A 22826-nucleotide genomic window follows, 5' to 3' on the forward strand; every position below is an offset into this window, starting at 1 on the left:
TCTCTCTCTCTCTCTCTCCCTCTTGCAGTCATATGTCGAATATTAGTCGAATATTATCGAGCGTACCCGAATTCAACCGAAGTTCATGGAGTACCTCTTCACCCCGAATATCAGCTCCCTCTCGCCCTAAGTCAGTGCTTGAGCCTAGTTGCCCTTTTCGAGCCGATTCCCGAACGCGCCGCCTCCTATGCCCCCACTACCGCGCGCGGCCTTGACGGCCGAGCCGCCGATCTCGCTCGTACGCTTTGTCTCAGGAGCAGCTCTGTATAAGAAATAGTGCCCTGCACAAAATTCATTAAAATTACTTTAAGTAAATAATTTTTATTTTTATAAACAAAAAAGTACTAACTTTTTTATTACTAATTTATTTTATGTAGTATAACAATATGTAAAAACATAATATGTAAATTAGAATTTTGACAATAGTTTTCCACATCACCCGTGAGATACTATTATTGATGCGTTTTTTTTTAAGTGGTTTCCCCAGTAGGCCTAATTCACTAAAAGATGAAATATAATATACAGCTTGGCAGGAAAACAAAATTTTATATATTGTAAGATATATAAAAACGACAGGAAAATTAGAAGAATGCCAAGCTACCCCTACAGCATGAAATATTGCTGCAACGTTGCAGAAATATTGCAATAGTGCATAATATAACCAATATTGCAGAAATATTGTAGCAATATTACAAATATAATATTCCCTAGCAAATGTTGCACAATATTGCAGCAATATTACAAATGTAATATTTCTTAGCAGATGTTGTGCAATATTGTAGCAATATTACAAATGTAATATTTCCTAACAGATATTGCACAATATTGTGGCAATATTATATTGCAACCTTGCAAAATTTATTTCCGTATAATCCGTATTTCTTAATCTAGAACTAACAATAAATAATATTTTACATAGTTTTAAGGGACAAATAAAAAAATAGAGCAGGATATTTTTATTTTAAATTTTTATGTAAGATTAGAGCTAAAAGATACATAGATGTGCAACAAATTCTGTAATCACGACAGCGTTGCGTCCCATACTAGATTGAGTGAAGCAAGTCCAGAAGATGTTCACTCTGACTTATATATATAATACATCAATTAAACATGTGTGAACCATACATGCATGTGTAATTCTAGCGTATAAATTGATCAGGATGGGCATTTTCTGGACTTGCTTCATTTTAATGCTTACTTAAATCTAGAATGGAACGATATTCAATATCCGTTGGTGTATGTTAATTTAATTAATTACTTTTTTAATTAATAATTTTTTAAATTATTGTGCCGTAACGGTATGACAATAAATTCATTTTCCGTTTTTCGTATAATACACATCTTACATATTATTTGATTAATTTAACCACCTGCAACATTTCCTTCATATTGCGCATTAACGTTTCAGAAATATTACAGCAATCTTACAAGAAATATTGCAGCAATATTGCTGAAATATTACAGAAATCTTACGGGAAATATTGCAGAAATATTGCAGAAATATTGCACAATATTGTTTTGGAGCGGACATAGGAATATTGCTGCAATATTGCAGCAATATTTTCTGCAATATTTCAATCTTGCAAAATAATATTTCTGCAACGTTGCAGCAATATTTCATGCTGTAGGGGTATATATTATATTTCATCTTTTAGTGGATTAGGCCTACTGAGAAAACCACTTAAAAAAAAGCATCAATAATAATACCTCACGGGTGATGTAAAAATTAAACTATTGTCAAAATTCTAATTTATATATTATGTTTTTACATATTGTTATACTACATATAAAATAAATTAGAAATAAATAAATTAGTACTTTTTTGTTTATAAAAACAAAAATTATTTACTTAGAGTAATTTTAATGAATTTTGTGGTGCAGGGCACCATTTCTTATACAGAGCTGCTCCTGAGACAAAGCGTACGGGCGAGATCGGCGGCTCGGCCGTCAAGGCCGCGCGCGGTAGTGGGGGCATAGGAGGCGGCGCGTTCGGGAATCGGCTCGAAAAGGGCAACTAGGCTCAAGCACTGCCCTAAGTGATAGGTAATGCTCCGTCTACGTTAGTCTATGGTCTTTAAAGGCCCTCACACATGAATTGACATAACCATAACGTAAGATTTTGACGCGTCGGATTGGGCGACCATAACCTAACCTGCCGTAACCGGCTAATTCAAGTACGTGATTGGTTGAAACCTTACTGTTACGGTTATGTCAATTCATGTGTGAGGGTCTTTACCCATGCCGAATTGCCAGTCCATATCTATAAGGTCTATGGGCACAATTTTCCTTATAGGAACTCTACAGTCGGTATTCATAGTCGAATCTTATTTTAAGATCGTCTCAAGTAATGTCTTAAGATGCTAATACGGCTCTGTGATTGGTTGATGGCATCTTAAGACTGTACTTAAGATGATCTTAAACATAAGAATTGACTATGAATACCGGCCTACAACGTGGTTAATCGGGGCGCTCCCTATTGCACTATTGCACTAGTGCAGCAGTACAGGAATAAAAAACAAACTTGCAGGCTGCGGTCCACTTGACGCTACAAATGCTTTGAAGCGTTTGATTGACCAATCGAAACAAAGATTTTTACGAATTGACCAATCAAAGAATGCTTTGAAACGTTTGTAGCGTCAAGTGAACCGTAGCCATAGTAACCTACATTCCAAAACGTCCTTTCCGAGGAAAATTTTACTCGATGTAATATAAGATACGTTGGGTGCGTTCGGAGAGACGCTATTAACGCTACCAGCATCAGTCCATCTTCATTACGCATTAAAAGTAGAACAAGGATAAACTGATGCTGATAGCGCTAATAGCGTCTCCCCGAACGCACCCGTTACGTGCACTATATATTTCGAGTAAAATTTTCCTCGGAAAGGACGTTTTGGAATGTAGCCCAATTGTATGTACATATCGACGCGGCTTTAAGTGAGCTTTCATTGGTCAAATTTGCAGACCAATAAAGGCATGGCGCAAGAGACAGCGCACGACATCGTCGCACCGTCACAGCACGCTCAATAAACGGCGCTAGTGTCTGTCAAGTGTCATAGCCGTTCCCATCGGCCAGTGTTGCGAGACTCAAATCGGTGATTTAATTAGGAATAACGTACTTCTTTTTTTAGTAAAATTGTGAAACTTTAAGCAATAATGACCGACAAGAAAGGTAACTATATACCATAATCGCGCGTTATTACTTAATTGCGTGTAATGTACATTGACAGAAGAAAAGATACACGCACCTATACAGGTATACGTACAGACGCGCGTTCACACACGTACACGATCCATACACACATACGCACGCGCGCTCGCGCACGTACATATGTTCATACATACACATTTATGTTCGTTGAGATAACCCGTACCTCATCACTTGTCACTTTGCGCGATGATCGGTCGTTACCTAAGGTGACGTCGACGCGGATCCTGGTACGAACGGTCTAGGACGCGGCATGGCGTCACTTGCCCCTCGCGCGTTGGGCTCCGGGCGCCGGCACGGATTGCTCGAATACCTGGCCCGGATGGACAGGACAAATCAATACCGCGCATCGTGCTGGGAATACAAAATGGCTTCCGAAGAGTTTATTCTCTTATAGAGAGGGAGAAAGAGAGAAGAAAAGAATAAAAGAGAAACCATTCATATTTACATTTCATATTTTCTTTGTGAACTTTCTTCAGATCTCTTGTAAATTTTTTCTCCATATTGCAGCCAGTATTCAAAATATTTAAATTCTAATTTTTATGTTTTCAATTTTCTGAAATGTTATACATGACGTTTACTTAATTCCTTTTACATTTATAAAATGTTTTGATTATGATACACGTTTTTCTAGAGATTCTCAAATTGGATTCTCAAATTTGTAAATCTGTGTATCTAAATTCACACAAAAAGCTTTTTGAGATAACTAATTCTTTTAAGTTCTTGGAATTGGTTATTTGCTATCATAAATTCTTATATTTTTAAACGTTTGTTTTAGATATTTTACTTTTTATGCTCTCATATATAAGGAGTCTAAATTCTTGGATTTCTTCTTGAATTGTAACTATTTTCATAAAATGTTTTTAATTTTTTATGATAAAACTAGATTAAAATGAAACAAATTCTTTGACTGGTATTCATCTGAATTTAAGATTTAGCATTTACAAGGGCACTGGTTAATACATGGACCATTTACATTACAGCAGTTTTATTATTGTTTTTACAATTTGACCATAATAATCCTGCTATTTTATTTTCTAATTTCTTAATACTTGTCCTTCAAGTTTTAATAATGTTTTTATTTATTGTATTAATTGACAAGTATTATGAAGAAGTAAAGTTAAAGAATAGTTTTTTTTTATTTGAATTGGTCCTTAACGACACAAATAAAGATAAACAGTTAAAAAAATTACTGAATATTTTTGATATCTTCTACTATCATACATAATTTTTGCAAAATTTTTTGTAGGTTTAATTTTTTCTAAATAAATAAACAATTATAATATTTTTGCAATAAAGTGAAAAATGTGGCTTTTTTGTTTAAAATAGTATTAAACAAGTATTATAAATTGAGTTTTTTATTTTCAAAATTATGATATAAATAATATATATTGAGATAAATATAATAGAAGCATATATATAGGGTATCCCAGTACAATTTACTCAGTGTTCATGATGACATAGAGTAGATTCAGCTGTACATAAGAATATTTGACAATCTTGTCACAACACATGAAAGCTTAAGATATTCTTAAGACAATCTTGAAATGAGAAAACTATGAATATTAGTCTTAAATTATTAAATTGAGAGATCTTTAAATTTTTCTCTTTCTTGTGTTTAATAATTTAGAGATGAATATAGTGAAACTTTGAGATTATTTGAGAAATCATTCTGTATAAAAAATGTCATATAGACTGTGAACATGTATGAACATAGGTTCTATTTTTATATAATTATGTAAATTAAAAATATTTTTGTAGTTACAAAAGTTCGAAAATTTAGCTGCTATCATAAGCTGTGTTCCAAAATTCACATATAGTTTATGTTACATATATAATGTAATATAAACTATAAATTTTTAGTACTGGTAATGTATATTGGAACACAGTTACAGTAATAAAATCACAGGCTTTGTAGAAAATGATCTTTTAAAGATTAAAACAAAAGAATGAGATTTATATTAACAATATACTATATCATGTATACAATTTATATGCAAAGCATACATGCAAAAAGCATATTTTGAACATTTACAATTGAATTATAAACTAAATAATAGTGGAAAATTGCTAATATTGATATAAGTCTTTCAAAGTGACGCGTTCTTATTTCTTGGAAAGTACATACATTACATTTCATTAATAATAATAAGAAAATCTATTTAAATAATTAAAGAAATAAAAACTCAGTTCACACATTTATGGCTTTCTTCTAATAAACTAATTTTTTAATAAAAGCAAAAATAAAATTTACACAATTTTTTTTGTAAATTGCATAGCTTAAGCAGTAAATATTAACATTATTAGTATTAGATTATTACATATTTATAACATCCTAAAACTTATTTATATTTTTCTTATAATGGAATTCTTATAATCAGAGTTGGAAAAGTTACTTTATAGAAATAACCAGTTACAGTTTTTTATCTTAAAAAATAATTAGTTATCATTATATTAGTTTTGAAATGTAACTGTTTACAATTACAGTTACTAAAAAAAGTGTCATTACTTTCCAGTTAATTTTGTGTAATGTTTATGCATTACTATTTTGAATACTTAGAATCTTGTACTTCTACACGGAAAAAAGTTTGGCACTACAGTAGCACCAACTAGTGTAACAGCTGTACGAAATGAGAGTGCGCTGTTGTACTTCTCTTTGGCACGGCAGTTCTCTCAGTTTGGGAGCCCTGCTGTCCCAATCGGGAGCCCTGCTGTCCCAATCTCGCACCGCAGCATTCCTAACCTTAAAGTGCAGTGGTTGCCCCATCAGGGTGGGGAGAACAGTTCTCCCGGCGCTTAGTGCTGCCAGTTACCCAAAACTGGCACTCTGTAGTCCTAAATGCGAGGTGGCGCTGCACTACCACCTATGATGCAGCAGTAGTGCCAAACTTTTTTCCGTGTACACTACTAAATTATTTTATTTATAAGAACTAGAAGAGAGAAGGCTTTATGGACTAGATATGAGGTTATGGAATCTAATATCTTGTATATTTTGTCTGAAATTCTGGTGATAATTGTGCAAATTATAAATTTTTTTTACATACTCTTTAGACATTATAACATGGCTATTAGTGTTTATTGTGTTAATTGTCATAAAAGCTCCATTTTAATATTAGAAGTAGCCAAATGTTTTAGGAGTATATTTTTACATTATTTTGAGAAATATATTAGGTATTAATTTTTTAACTTTAGCTTAATTTGAAGAGCTTGAATATGGCTTTCTAATTCAGTAATACAGACTCTTCATAAATTTCTGTTAGAGGGGTTATAAAAATAGAAAATCTATGGCAACGGAAATTTAGAAAATAGCACCTCTTTTCTTGCTGATGCATATGCATTAGGTTGAGTTATTTTAGGTTCTTATAATTATTTTATTAAAAAATTATTAATTATTAATTATGCAGTATTATTGATTATATTAATATTAATGCAATTTATTATAGTATAATATTTAAAAAATTTCCACATAGTGCAACACAAAAGTAACCAATGTTTTATGCACCAGCGCGTTGCAATATCTGTAGGGCAGTGTTGAAACTATTGGGAATGGGAAGTCATGGGACAAAAAGACAAGTAAAAGAAGTCTCACATGGTTTTATGTGTGCGCGCGCAGCTCTTGCTCTTTAGTGAAGTATGTATGTCACAGAAATATTGGGTATTGTTAGGATCCTTAAAGAAATGCAAAAACTAAAATAAAATGTACGGTAGTTGTGGAGGAGAAAATAATACAGTGAAATTATGACTCACAAGGGAACCTCACGAACCCGAAAATTCTGATTTTAATGAAACTTGGCATAAAGAGGGGGTACATGGATTTAGAAATTTTTCGTTTGGGATTATAAACGGTTTAAAAAATTGAAACCACTCTTCAGAGGTAAAGACATTTTTACTTTTTCTTAATATATCTCATAAATCAAACGAGATATCAAAAAATATTTTATACAAAAGTTTTAAAGTATAAATACCTCTATTTAATTATGCTATTTATTTAAGTTTTTTTTTTCCAAAAAATGAATAGCATAATTAAATAGAGACACTTATGCTGTAAAACTTTTGTATAAAACATCTTTTGATATTTTGTTTAGTTTACGAGATATATCCAGAAAAGGCAAAAACTCAATTTTTGAAGGGTAGTTTTAATCGTTTAAACCGTTTATAAGCCCAAACAAAAAATTTCTAAATTTATGTATTTACCCCTTCTACATTTAGGCCAAGTTTCATTAAAATCAGAATTTTCGGGTTTGCAAGGTTTCCTTGTCAGTGAGAAATGACTCATCAAAACGATATTAAATCGATGTCGAATCAAACTATCTCATCGAAAAGGCATCAATTCGACGTCGATTTGATGTCATTTTGATCATCATTTCTCACTAGGAAAAGTAATCCAATTTACTGATTTATTGCATCTGTAGCCGACCTACAACATAAATGTCAATATTTGTTGTGCAAGTAAGGTAAATTGTAGAAAATTAGTGTTTAAAAATTATAAATAGTTATAAATTAAACAACAAAATATATAATTATTATTGTAATATTAACCGTCTACCTACACTATATTTTTTCTGATTCCTACACACGTGGGATTCTGATTCTTACATACATTACACTAACCCACAAATTTCGTTTACTTATATTTCCAAATGTATTTAATCAATTTCAACTTTTTTTTAATTGAAAGGAAAAATCTTAGGATTATGATGATGATTGTTGAAATATCAAATTAAAAGAAAAAAATATTTGGAAAAAGTGAAACAATGAAAAATTTTTGTAAAAAAATTATTTTTTATAATGCCTGTATTTAAAAAAAAAGAAGATAAAGTAATTAAGTCGAGTATCAATAGAAAGTTATGAGTTATATTTTAAGAATGTATGGTCAGTTTTTTTATTCTCTTACATATATACATATTTTGTGATGCGAATTTAGTAAAAAATGAATGTAGTCCAAACACATGTAATAATAAAGGGAAATAGTAATATTTATTAGAAAAACATTGTTTAATACAGATGATTTATTACAAAAAAACTTATTAGAAAATAATTTTTTAACCAATTAAAGTTATGCTTAATAATCGTGATAACACGAAACTAACTACGAGATTAATAGCATGGATGAAAAAATTTACCTGTTTTTTTTTTTTGCAAAATTTAATTGCTTAAAAATTGTTAAAAAATATTATATTTGAAAAATTAAAATATGGCAATTTTTGAATAGTTTATAACAATTTTACGCGTAAACATAGCATTGGATCAAAAAATTACAAATATAAAAGTTTCTTATTTTTTGACATAGAATAGAATAGCACTTTCAATTTTCAAAATATAACATTTTTTAACAATTTGTTCAAACAATTAAATTTTGCAAAAAGAAGAAACAAGTAACCTTTTTTTTCACTTATTCTATAAATCTCGCAGTTAGTTTTCATATTTTAGGATTATTTAAAGCATGAGCAAAAGCTAACTTTGCATACGCTAATTATTTATAACAATTTTACGCGTAAACAAAGCTTTGGATAAAAATTTACAAATACAAAAGTTTCTTATTTTTCGACATAGAATAGAATAGCACTTTCAATTTTTCAAAAATGACTTTAAACAATTTGTTTAAACAATTAAGTTTTGCAAAAAGAAAAACGGGTAACTATTTCATCCATGCTATGAATCCCGTAGTTAGTTTAGCGTTATCACGACTGTGTTAAGCATGGGCTTTAATGAGTTAATTTGGAATGCTGCTATGAAGCGTTGGTGAATCGTTACGTCGCCTACGTGTTCTCCTGTATAGTTGGTTTATATTTATGTATATAAATTATAATATATATAAGTACTGTATGTGATACTTAATGAACAAAAGAATAACTTTTATTTACACTTCAAATTTGGAACTTTTCCACTTTTTGTTCCCTACACATTGGGTAATTCTAACCCACACACACATTTGATGCTCCTACTTCTGTTTTCGAAACACTGACAACATCCAAAGAAGAGTAAGTAGAGCACAGTTCTAATCTCTTTCTCCTCCAGTTTCAGCGTCTCTTTGCTGAATATTTTTAATTAGCGGGCATTTCAAAATCGGCTTGGGTTACCGTAACCCAGTGTGTAGGCAGAGGGTTAAATACATGTTATTAAATAAGGAACACTAGAAAAATATTATTTTTTCTATATACAAGAACAACCATAGAGGAATTTCTAAAGCTAAAACAAACTAAATTATTGATTAATATCTTCTCTTCGGCAACGCCCAATATGAAAAAAAAAACATTTAAAAATATTAAAAAATAAAATAAATATAATTATATAATATATATAATATAAATAATATAAATAATATAAAAATAATAAAAATTAAATATGTTAGGCTCTAATGATAAAAAATTATAAAATCATGAAAAGGAGCTTAATGAGCCATTACGAGATCTTGGTGTAGGAAATATATTCTAACTATGATTAAGATTAATAAACAATATGTAATCTACTTCCGTTTTTTGTAACATTGGAAATGTTCTGATGGCAGATTGAAACGTTTATTGATTATAATCATAGAATGTATTTTCTACACCAAGATCTTGTAGTTACTAATTAGCCTCTTTTTTATTATTTTAAAAAATAATTACATAAAGAATTCTATGTTGCCTCACACATAAGCGTTCTGCATTGTATCGAGACATGAGTCTATCTAGGCTTGTGACGTAGCTGTGACGTATTTGACGCATGCGCACAAAAGACTAGTGGGACAAAATTGTCTCATGACCTCTCACTGCTGTGGGGCCGCGATACTAAGTGCTAGTGTTAATTCATATGTGGAGGGGAAACTGTTTATATTACGAAAAGTTATAGAGAAGTATTTAGCAAGTCTGTTATAATTTAACGTTTAACATAATGTATGCATGTATTTAACGTATTATAATCAAATAGGAAAATTGTGAAATAAATGTGTAATTATTGCATCTTTCTAATTTATCTTAATTTTGCAATAATTGTTGCAATATGATTCTACAAAACGCATATTTTGCTGAAAACGAATTTTGTATTTATAAGTCGTAAATATTGAAAAAGTTGTGAAAGAAATTACTTCGCGTATATTACGACATTGAAAAATAAATTTTAAATTTATTTACGTAATGTTTGCGACATTGTATTGAGAAATAAATTTTTTGTCACGGCTTTACCGAAAGACTGCCGCAACGCCGAACGTGTTTGACAATGAGATGTGCACTTCACAAAAAGGTTTTATAGTTTTTTTATTTTAAATATTTTTTTTAGCTAGGTTATGTTCGATTTTGTGAACATTTTTTGATCTATACACTGTCAGTATTAAGAATTTACGTGTTAATATATTCACGTAAGCGTAAATGTTGATGCATTTTATTTTTGTTCAATATCCAGTAAACAACACCGAATAACGTTTGTGCAACAGTTATCAAACAAAACGCAACCTTAGTAATGGTTATAAAATGTGTATAACTTATCTGCTAAGTAATAAAAGCACCCAGAAATTAAATATACAAGTAAATAATTACAGCCAAATTTACAACAATATTACTCGTTTAATCTTTACAGGACTGATTCTTTTTAGTTTTAGTGCTAGAACGTTTTTTCTTTATTAGTCGGTTGAACTATGAAAAAGATGACGTCGTCCCAGCGCCTAATATTAGACTTTCGGGCCGGAAAAAATAAGCGGTTACTTTTTGCTGTAGATGAACTTTATATTATTGTTTATTGTTAAAATGATTATTAACGTCACTTGCAATAAAGATGTGTTGAAAAAATATGTATAAACAATTATGTCGCACTTTGTGAGATATAGCAGTAAAATGTCATATAAAATAACATCAATTTATTTCGAAATAAATGCACATATTATAATGGAAAGCAATTTTAGCACAAATAGTGTTTTCGGTAAATCTAATTGTAAGCTTAATATTAGGCTTCCGGTTCTGAAGAGGTTAAGAGAACGAACTGAAATGAGCATCGCTATATGCCGTTACACGAATTGTCGTCGGTAGCGAAATAAAGAGTAAGTTTGGACGAATTCGGGTGGCTTCGAGAAATAGCCGAACAGTCGATTTCTACAAAAGTCGCAATAATTGTAAACTTCACATTTTGTCCATTTATTTACAAATGATATTGAAATAATATGCATGTTTCTTTGTGAAATTTTCATTTAAGAATGAATTTGATTTGAATAATTTTACAATTTGATGCTGTAATGGTTTCTACAATTACAAAATTAATTTCTGAAATGTATTCAGCACTAATTGCGCAGAGATTATTTTTATTAATACTATAATTACGCGGAAATATATTTTAGGCATCGATTTTTTAAAGGTTGCTGCATGTTAAAATAAATTTAGAATCAATGATTTCAAAAAATAGATTTACATTTATGACAGTGTACATTACATTTTGAAATTAAAATACTGCTAAAATTTTTTTGCATGCGTTTCTATCTGGGTATTATTTAGGGTTATGAACCACTTACGACTGTCGTAAGTCTGATTGTAAGTTCCATAATCTTCTCGTAATTTGGTTATACTTTTTATGACACTTTATAGCTAAAATATCTTTTATTATAATACTTTTATAATACTTTTACAATGCGTAAAGTTGAAAGAACTAAAGATTTTTTAATATATATTTTTGATACTTTTTTGTGTGATACTATGTACAAGATATTGATACTTTTGTAATATTAATGTGCAAAATCCACCAAAGAACGTTAGTTTTTTTATTTGTTAGAAATAAAAATAATTTTGGGAATATTTATTAATAGTGTTCTATACCCTCCCCCCTCACATGTTCCATAAGTGCAATCTTTTTCCTTTTTTAATAAATTGTTAGTTATGTTTATTATATATCCAAAGAACTTCTGATTATAACATGATGCATATAATTTGGTAGATGCTATATAGGTAGCAAGCTTGTACTGACAAGAATTATGTCGCATAAATATTTGTTAAATTATTTAAATAAAATAAAATGATAGGAAGGATGATTCATAATCTTCTCTCTGTTTTATTGGAATATATTCTCATATTTAGAGACAATGCTGTCTATTAAAGCTTACTATAGAAGTTTTTTCAATAAAGAACATAAATTGACAAAAGCACCAGTCTCTGTGGAATCCGGCAATTTTGTTATGCTATATCTTTGAAAAACATTTTTTAATTTTTTTTATCAATACTTTGTAATAAAATCGAAACAGATAAAACAATTATTTTATTTTTATATAATTAGAATTGTAAAAAAATTGGTAAAAAATGACTATTTTGACTAAAAATTCTCAAATTTTTATGTTTAAACTTTACATGGGATTAAATATTTCTTTTTAAACATTTGCACACTTACATTGAAAATAATGCAAAAAATTATTTTTACTATCGTATTTAGGCTTATTGTCCACGGAATTATTTCTAGAGGCTTAGTGCTCACGGAAAGCTAAAGTTTTTTTTTTTTAAACTAATTTAGGTGCTCAAATTATAAAAAAAGATAAAAATGTAAAAAATCGCATTGGATACGCCATATCCTGATATAATAGGTTAAAGTTAACTTGAAAAAATACTGCTAAAAGAATAAAGCTTTTCTTAAATACAATATAAATCTTTATATTAAAATTAAACAATTTCTTGAACAATTTATTTGGTTCAGATTTAACATAATACATTACGATATGATACTTGTTGGAATTTTGTAAAATAATTTTTTTTAATATTGAACTTTTTTAATTTTAAAAATATTTAACTTTATAGTAGTATATTTATGTTTCTTGCATTTAAATACATTAAAATATACTATAATTTGATTTAAGTTTGGAATTTTACCGATAGAATTGTTTTAAGTAACATTTACAAAAAAACCTGGGCTTAGAGAATTAATAAATATTTAAATTTATGTTCTCAAAGTACGAAAATAATAAAATATTTAGAAGAGATACATCCCAGTAAGCAAACAATCATTGCTGCAACGTTAATATAATATTATTTACTAACATAGTAACGTGTCCAAGTATGTAGTTTAATCTTGTATACAACATTATTATGAACAAACTTTGGCTTCAATTTGGAGATTTTTGCAATGTTGAAATAACATTTGTAATGTTGTTGCAAATAATATCGCATTTATATTTTTTAACATTGCAACAATGTTAAAATAACATTGTGAAAATGTTGAAATAATATAATTATAATGTAAGAAAAAAATTAAATTTCTTCAACAAGCACGGTTATTCCACCATAATCGGATTTGACATTGCTAACTTTTACGATCAGAAAAACAGTTACCCATCCAACTATGAACCACCGTCGAACCACCGAATAAACCAACGTTGCTTGACTTCGAAGACTACGCAACCTAATTCTTCGTAATGATCCATGAACACTTGATGCTCATGAATACATATTTGTTTTAGATCAGTTTAATAGATGTCAGAAGGATGAAACTTGTAATTAATTTTTTTTTTAATGGGCTAGTTCTCAATCCCTATATTCTTTTACTTTATAAAAAAATATGTATTTATAAATATATTTTTATAATTAAAAATAAATATATAAATTACAATTTTTTACTGATTTTTACATATGAAATAACATGTAGAATAACTTATAAAAACATGTTTTTGGTCTGTCTTTTTGATAAAGTTAAAATATATAATTATAAAATATTAATAGAAAATAATAATTTGTGGTTATTTTTTTGAAAATTTCAACAAAAAATTTTTATATAAAACAAAAAATCCTACTTTTAGTAAATATTTTTAGATATTTATAGAAATTTTATCCGCCAGGGGGTCATAACATTAAATTAATAACAAAGTTAATGTAAATTATTAATTATATAGAGGAGAGAAGGGGATTATGAACCATTTTGTTTTATTTAAATAATCCAGTAAAAATTTGTGACATGATTTTTGTTGGTACAGGTTTGTTACCTACAGAGTTCTATCAATCATGTTATAAGAAGTTCTTCGGATATACATAATGAATAAAATTAACAATTTACTGAAAAGGGGGAAAAGTGCGGTTATGAAACCTGCAGGAGGATATGGAACCAAAGAATATTCTCAAAATCATTTTTATTTCTAAAAAATTAACAATTAATGCTTTTTGGCATCTTACGCATGAATATCACAACAGTATCAATATCTTGTACATAGTATCACACAAAAGTATCGAAAGTATAAATATAAAAATATGTGGCTCTTGCGACTTTGCGTATTATAAAAATATTATAAAAGTATAACAAACAATATTAGCTTAGTATCGTAAAAATATTGTAAAAAATTTTACGAGAGAAGAGATTATGGGACTCAAATTTGCAATAATCTTGCAAGTGTCATAACCCTGAACGCAAGCAGTATAATTTTACATGTCAAATGCATGCACACATTATGTCAAACATTAAATTTAATTACGTCATTTGAAAATTTTATTTAATCTCTTTAAGAGGATGCTAAAGCCGTCTGTTTTACCGACATTCTGTTCAACCATTTAGTTTCGAATTGAATTTACAGAATTAATAATCCTTTTACACTTTTAAAGTACGTACACAAATAAGCCCAGGGACGATTAGATAAAAACCAAAAATGCAAAACATTTTTTAAAGTTTATTTGTTTATAAAAATATTTGCTTCAAAATACAAGTTATATAGCTTATACGTACAAATGAATGGTGTTCCCGGGTTTGGAATAGATTGGGGAATAAGACTATAATCGTCAAATTACGATTACAAGCCGTAAAAAAAAAATATTTATATAATAAAAGCCCTTAAATGAAACAAATTTTTGATTACATAAATATAACTTGTATTTTAAAGCAAATTTTTATATGAACAAAGATAATGACTCTGCATTATCGACCTCAATCAAGTTTGATGGGCAGTTTAGCATCCTCTTAAATGACACTAATGTTAAAAAATTGATACTCTATTATATTTCTCAAAATGAGGTAAAAAATAGACACCTATAGAATTTTCGGCTACTTGCGATGTTGAAATGCAGCTTTTATAACAACAAATTAAACACTAATGACCAGTGGTCATATTATAACGTCTAAACAGTATATTAAAAAAATAATTTGGACAGTTATCCCCAGAACTCAACATAAAGTATATGAGATATCGCGAATTCCATAATCCCACATCTAGTCCACAACGGCCTTCTTTCCTCTAACGTTACAAGGTTACAACACAAAACATATGACAAACACATGATTAGTAGGCGATATTCAACAGGCAAACAGATTCCGACCGAAGACAAAGGGTGTGATCCACTTGACGCTACAAATGCTTTGAAGCATTTGAGTGACCAATCAGAACAAAGAATTTTACGAATTGGCCAATCATAGAATGTTTCGAAGCGTTTGTAGCTAGGGCTTTCAAATACCGAACTTTTTCAATATCGGTACTAATACCGGATTTAATCTGTCCAATGCCGGGTTCTAGAATTCCGGTATGGAAAGGGTGCCTAAATTGAGATGTTAATTAAATAAAATTAAATACGTATTTTTTATCAATCACTTTTTAATTTTTCGTATATGCGCTTTTAGGTTAGAGTCCCATGGACGGAAATTGACAACGGAATGGAATGACACGACCAATCACGGGACCGCTTCGATGGAATGTTTAAAAGAGCTCTATCAGAACGATTCTGTGATCGTGTCATTCCGTTCTGTTGTTAATTTCCATCTATAGGTTTCCAGCCTTAAGCCATTGCACAAAGCTAGGCAACAAGCAATAAGAACAGAAATAATGAAAAAGAAAGAATCTTCTTTTTCTCTCTTTTTTTAATGTCTTGTTTCTATTGCCTGTTGCCTGGTATTGTGCAAGGACCTTTACGTAACGCAGCCCTAGTTGCATCGTCACAGTAACATGGCAAAGAAGCGTGCGTAAATTCGAATCTTTGTTACATTTTTTATAATACTGTAATTCCGGTATTGGTCAGATAATAACGGTATTAAAAGAGTCTCAATTCAACCGGGATCACGGTATTACGGAATCCCGGTATTGAAAGCCCTTTGTGATCAAGTGGATCACGCTTAAAGAACCAAAATTATATTTACAAAAACGCGCAAAGATGTTATTATTTCGATCTATATATGCATATATAACACAAAATAAATATGTACAAGCAAAATATAAAAATTTAATAATTTATATGATAACATAACTTGCATTATAAACACATAAAAAGTATTTTAATTTATATGTTTAAAATTACCTAGAAATATTTAAATGTTATTAAATATTTTAATGATAAATATTTATAAAATTATGTTATAACGTTTAATAACATTTAAAAAACATTGATAAATGTTTTTAAAATATTATAGTAGTATTAGGACAACAATATTATTAGGTAATATTTTTGAAATATTTATGACATTTAATAACATTTAAAATGTTATGACATAACATTTAATAACATTTAAAAACATTTAATAAATGTTTATGAAATATTTTATTAATATTAGGAAAGCAATATTATTAAGTAATATTTAAAAAATATTTATGAAACATTAATTTACAATGTTTAGAAAATTTATCTAAAATTAACATTTTAAAAACAATCAATGTGTGTTTGATCAATGTCGCTTACTGAGATATTTAAAAAAATTTATTATAGTTGGAGAAATCTATAATTGAATAGAGTATATCCGATAAAAACAAAGAGAATTTTTAATCTATAGTAATAGCATACTGTTTCTATTATAAATGGATAATATAACAATAAAACACATTTTTTTAATGGCGTAGAACATTTGCAGGAGATTCCTGGAGATTTGCAGGAGTTTTAAAGTTTAAATCCAGGATTTATGGATAAGAAAACACTCTAGTAGTAGGCTTAAATTTTAAATCGATTACTAGGATGTTTTCTCACGATATATTGATATTTAATAACCTTATAAAAAAGTCAACTTACGATGGAAATTGGTTCTGCATTAATATTGCTCCATCTCTTTTATTTGCTTCATTTCCCATTATTCTCCTATTTCATCAATCAATGACTGCCTCCTTCTCTCCCGCACATGTCTATAGATAAAGATAGGATAGGGCTTCAACACATATTTCTTTCTATTTCTATCTATTTTTTGAGTACATGTCTTTACAATAAAAACATAGTTTTTACAATAAAAATTCTATAACAAAAACTTGATAATTATATATAGAATATTTAAGCAAAATTTTAGCTTAATTGGTTAATTGATTTTTGAGATACATTGGTCATATTCTTCTGAAATATTAAAAAAACGATTTTTTGAAGATTTAGGTTAAATTGTCAATAATATAAATTTTTTAATGTTTATATTGAATTACATTGATTTTTGGGTTATAATTTTCTTTTTTCTTCGATTTTTTCATACCCTAGTCGTATATAATTTCTTAACTTTTTAAGGCCTAAGGTTCAATTTTGTTTGAATAAATTTTTTTATAATACAGACTTAAAGGATACTTCTGATGAAGAATGTTATGAGTCGAATAAATTAATTGTTAAGAAATATATTTTTAAATATATAATAATTATATACATTCTTGTTTATATCTGTCAGTAAATTATTATTTTAATATTTTGTATAATATTTTGTATAATTATGCTAATGATGAAGAGAATGATTAAGAGCTAATCTTATATAGTTTAAGAAGATTTAAATTAGAAAATAAAAAGTTATTATTCACTTCCCTATTTTTATAAATAATAAAGTGGAAAATTTTTGTCATTAGACGAAATTGTCAGTAAATTTACTTTGCAAACGATCGCAAGTAGCTTGTTTAATAAGAATTGTTTTTTTAGCTAAAATAGAGAATCTAATTCTATCTCATTAATAAAGGAAGCCAGGCAATCCGAAAATTCAGAAAATTTTGAAAAATTATGTGCGAGTAGTTCCTTTCTAACTATTTTTTATTTTTGCAAAATTACACTTTAAGGAGTAAATCACCCTTTCCAAAAAATCGTTTTTTTCTTTTCCAGATAAATATCTTTGAAACTATAAAAAAAAACATTTTTACAAAGTAAAACATTTTAAAAATAAAAGTTAAACTGTTTTAAGAATACTTTAAAGTTATAAAACATTTTTTTTAATTTTTTGTTTAACCCTAATCTTACACTTAGGATAGAATAAACCGCATTTGTTTTTGGCTCTAGTTTTAGACTTAGTTTTTTGTTTAGCTTTATGAATTTTTTTTGTTTTAAAGTTTAAATTGCCCCAAATAACTTTTGGACATTATTTTTAAAAGTTTAAAGAATGTTAAAAAATTTTTTTTAGCCAAAATGTTTGATAATATATGAGTAATAACCATTTTAAAGGGCTGGGGTGTATTACACTCTTTGTGTAGAATACGAATTATTTGATAGTGTGTAGGATTAGGGTTAACAAAATATTGTCTTCTCTATCCCCCCCCCCTTTTTTAAGGAAAGAACTCGCACACAATTTTTTTTTAATTTTCTGAATTTTCGGGTTGCCTTATCTTCTTTCTAAGATGGATTAAGAGTGTTATATTGATAAACATACTTGGATCGACATAACATTTGGGAAGATTTCAAGATCTGAATGTACATAAATATGTATATTGGGTCTCAAAAGTTATATTTTTAAGAATTACTATAATATTTTTTGTTTATTCTTGAAACTAATTTGTGTTTAAGTTAAATATTATTTTTATAACAACAAATATTATATTAAGAATTATAATTTTTAGAAAAAATAACGGATTGTAAGAAAATGATTTAACTTTATTATCGAAAAATATACAATTTATAATAAAAGAAAACTTGGTAACATTGAATTCCAATATGCTAAAGTAATTCATTATTGAATATATTTTACAAAGTATAAATATATGGAAAACATAGATACTGACTTATGACGTTTCTTATGTGAATAATAGTTTTAACCTGAAAAAGAATATTTAACTAATTTATTAAAGTTAGCCTCTATTTCCCCTGATTTTCTGAATTCTCTAATATCTTAATTTTAACCAAAATTGCTTTTGATTATATTTCTTAAATAAGTGCATATTTTTTAAATTTTATTTTAAAGGTCATTCTACCAAGTATGTGATTTTACTACAATAGTAAAATTTTACTATTGTTATACTATATGTAAATATTGAAAGAGAGAATAGAACTTATCTTTATATAACACTTTTTAGAATGATCTCCCAAACAATTTGTCAAAATGTATTACACTTGTTCTGAATTATCCCTATTTCATATTTAGACATTGATCTAATAAACATATGCACACGCGCGCGCACACGTACATCACACACGCACGCACACACACACACACACACACACACACACACACACACACACACACACACACACACACACACACGCCTACATATTCATACATACATACTGCTTTGGCCGAAAATATTATTATTTTTATCTACAATATTTTTGCTACTGATTATTGTTATTATATAGATAAGTAAAGAGTTCTTGAAAGGATGATTCAATAGTACAGATAAAGAAATTCCAGAAAAATGGAAAAATGAAAGTGCTTAATATTTTTGGTCAAAGCTGTATATAATGTAGCTCATACAGATTATATTAATACAATAAATCTTAACTCCATTACACATTGTATTTTTTTGCAAAATAGTATATGTATATAAATGTATACACATACATCAAGAATCAAAATATGTTAATTGAATTCAACTATTCAACAAATATTCCAAGGGTACAAAGATCTTTTTTTTTGTTCGCGTTTGCATTCTTAATAAATGAAACTCTGGAAGCCATTAATTTGTATTACTCAGTCATATTCTTACAGATATAGGGGCTGATTATAAAAAAGGGAGAATGCGCAAACGTCGTGTGAGATGTATGATTTAAAAGATCCTAAGTTTAAGAGTCATAATTTGCCAAATAGTTCCGTTATCAATAACGATTGGACAGACACTGGTATCGAGGTGACCGTGATCACTTGAGCGTCTGTTCGTTTGCTGAAGCTATTCCAGATGTTACGTTCCGGATGTTACGTTTTCGTTTTCCTCCCGCACGTCGAGACGTGAATTTGAAACATCTCTGGAATAGCTTTGGCAAAGATTACTCTTTCATGTAAGTGTCCGTAAAAATACCTCGACGGTGCGTTTCATTACCGAGTCTGGTCTATTCCCAAAGCAGGCGCTGCGCTTCTATGTAGAGTGCAGTATCGTAAGGAATATACATAAAACTTTAGCCTGTAAGTGGAGAGCTGACATGCGCTCCTTACCATAATGATAATTATTGGTAATGTGAAGATGATATTATATATTGCTGAGAGTCTGCTACCGTTTATACCTATGGCGGTGTAGCAGCTGAGCGGAGGGATAGTGCCTACAGTTTGGCTGTCAATATGTTTGCAGCGGACCATTACAAAGACGATTTGATCCCAGTCAGTAGGTGGAGCTCCGGAGATCGGCGCAGCCTAAGCCACGTATCTAACCTCACCTTACTCTATATATTACCTTAACTCACTACGTGTTTATATACCAACATATATTACGTATACACACATAAATATATATATTATATATAAATATGTATACTACCTCTGTTATGTTGAAGCTAATGTAAGGACATTGATTGCTTCTAGTTGTCGTTTGTTATCTACTTTGGCATGTAGCAGCAATAAATTATTCCCGTAAGGATAAAGTAATCACAGTAAAATCTCGTTTTATGTACATTTGTAGAAAAACTATTACTTTTGCGCATCAAGCATTTTTTAAAATTAACGGATATATAATATCTCGTAATGAAAAACCATGATATTTAAAAGATTCCATTTTTAGATCTTTAAAAACTTTTATTAAAAAATCTGAGATAATCTTCTAAAATAGAAATTTTTTAAAGCGATCACTAACCTTTCATCAGGCTCAACAAACATAAAAATATAGAATGCACCAGACGTCTTCCGATTTTAGTAAAAATTTTAGTAAAAATGCTTTTTAAATCATGGATTACGTGACTTTGGACGCGGCCACGTTTATGCTCTGAAGTTTGTCACGTTATCAAAAATATTCGAGAAAAGACCCGTTAATTTTTCGAATCTCTTCAGCGATCGATCTAGTGATTATATTTTTAGTTTTTCATTTCAGAAATGACAAACGCGACAAAAGTGGACAAAATGCAATTTTGCACGAAAGGTACTCTAAGAATTTGACAAGAGAGAGCACACGCATGGAATTTGAATTTATTTTCACTATTGTGGCCGTGGACGTCACGTAATGCGTTCGCGCTGTTCGGCCGGGCGCTTTTGGAAATCGGAGGCGCAGGTCGCTATATATCCAAATCAATATAACCGTAAGATATTGATATGGGTGTACTAATATTTCGTACTGGAATTTTGTGATACTGGCTGATTGCTTGATACTTTTATTCTTTAACTTTTTTCTTCATTATATTACGCCTGCCATGCTTGTGCACGTGCGCACATTTGCTATCCGTTCTTGTGTAATATTTAATATCCAATCTTTATCAGATAGAATTAATTGAGACGAAAAAGTCTGAACATTTTTTTCCGTAAATCGCAAATTGTCAATTAATAAACTTGTGTATTAATTAATGTATGAAGAATATAACTAAGAAGACTAATTATTAAGCTTAACTCTAATAATGATTAATTATACTAATTTTAATCTCTTCTTACCTATATAGCACAGAAACTTGCAAAAACAATAGTGTAATAATATTATAATAATCTGCGACATTGCAACATTATTTTGTAATATTGTAGATATTGCAAACATTTTTTTGTATTATTATTTCGAAAATGTTGCAGTAATATTATTTCAAAAATATTGTGAAAAAGAAAATTCTCTTTGCTTTATTAGTTAGCAGTATGTGTCATTGCCACTAGATACACGCAACAAAGCTATTTTTCATTATTAAAAACCACATTAGATAAAATAAAAGACGTAGTATTGTGAAATTTTTCACTTACAATGAAATAATTTCCTGGAAGAGACAAGTTTGAATAAAATTGAATATGAAAGCAAAAATATATAAGTTGCATTTTGACAGTAAATTTTTTTGTTTTGTGTTAAACTTAGCATGTATTCCTGAAATTTATGTGCTAAAATGTATTAACATAATCTGAAATATTATCAGAAATATTGAAACATATTGTAATATTACTGCAATGTTGCATTGTAATATTTCTAACGGCGGATATTTTACCATTTACTGCAATCCTTCTGTGTTATATGTGCATACTTGGCTGGCCTTTTAATATATGAACAGGTCAGTAAGCGATTTTACTTGATTTATTAATTTATCTAAATTGAGAATTCTTTCAAAATAATAAAATAATTTGTAACGGATTACGCGTGTGCGCATGCACGGCGAGCCTCACGAGTGTACACGAATGCTGTAATTAAGCTCGACATATACTTTTATCTTCTTAAGAATTCGTTAGCTCACTTTTAACAAATATTGCATGTGTTGCTTTGAAACTGCGCCACTAGTTTCCCGAGTATTGTAAAGCTACAAAAAGCTGACAGTACTAAAATTTGAGGAAAACTAGAAATAAGAAAAGCGTTAATCGACTTAAAGGAGGAAATTTGTGGTAGCGGTTGCATGTCGTAGACGTGATATAAGAGTCAGATATAGCTTGACGTTTTTGTTTTTTGTTTTTTTTTTGT

At 29.1% G+C, this 22826-nt stretch overlaps 1 protein-coding gene across 3 annotated transcripts in view; it reads left to right on the plus strand.

The window, feature by feature from the left end:
- Nucleotides 1-2996: 2996 nt before the first annotated feature.
- The window catches only part of LOC105833030 (DAZ-associated protein 2), a 54879-nt gene continuing 35049 nt past the window's right edge, over nt 2997-22826 (plus strand). Inside the window, exons 1-2 of one of the 3 annotated variants that reach the window (XM_036286656.1) lie at nt 2997-3169; nt 21282-21486. In XM_036286656.1, the coding sequence (XP_036142549.1) occupies nt 21411-21486 (76 nt within the window). In that variant the 5' untranslated portion in view covers nt 2997-3169; nt 21282-21410. The remainder of the gene's footprint in view (nt 3170-21281; nt 21487-22826) is intronic. The other 2 variants (XM_036286654.1, XM_036286657.1) reach the window with 2 other exon arrangements.

This window comes from Monomorium pharaonis, chromosome 5 (assembly GCF_013373865.1).
Source record: "Monomorium pharaonis isolate MP-MQ-018 chromosome 5, ASM1337386v2, whole genome shotgun sequence".
NCBI classification, from domain to species: domain Eukaryota; kingdom Metazoa; phylum Arthropoda; class Insecta; order Hymenoptera; family Formicidae; genus Monomorium; species Monomorium pharaonis.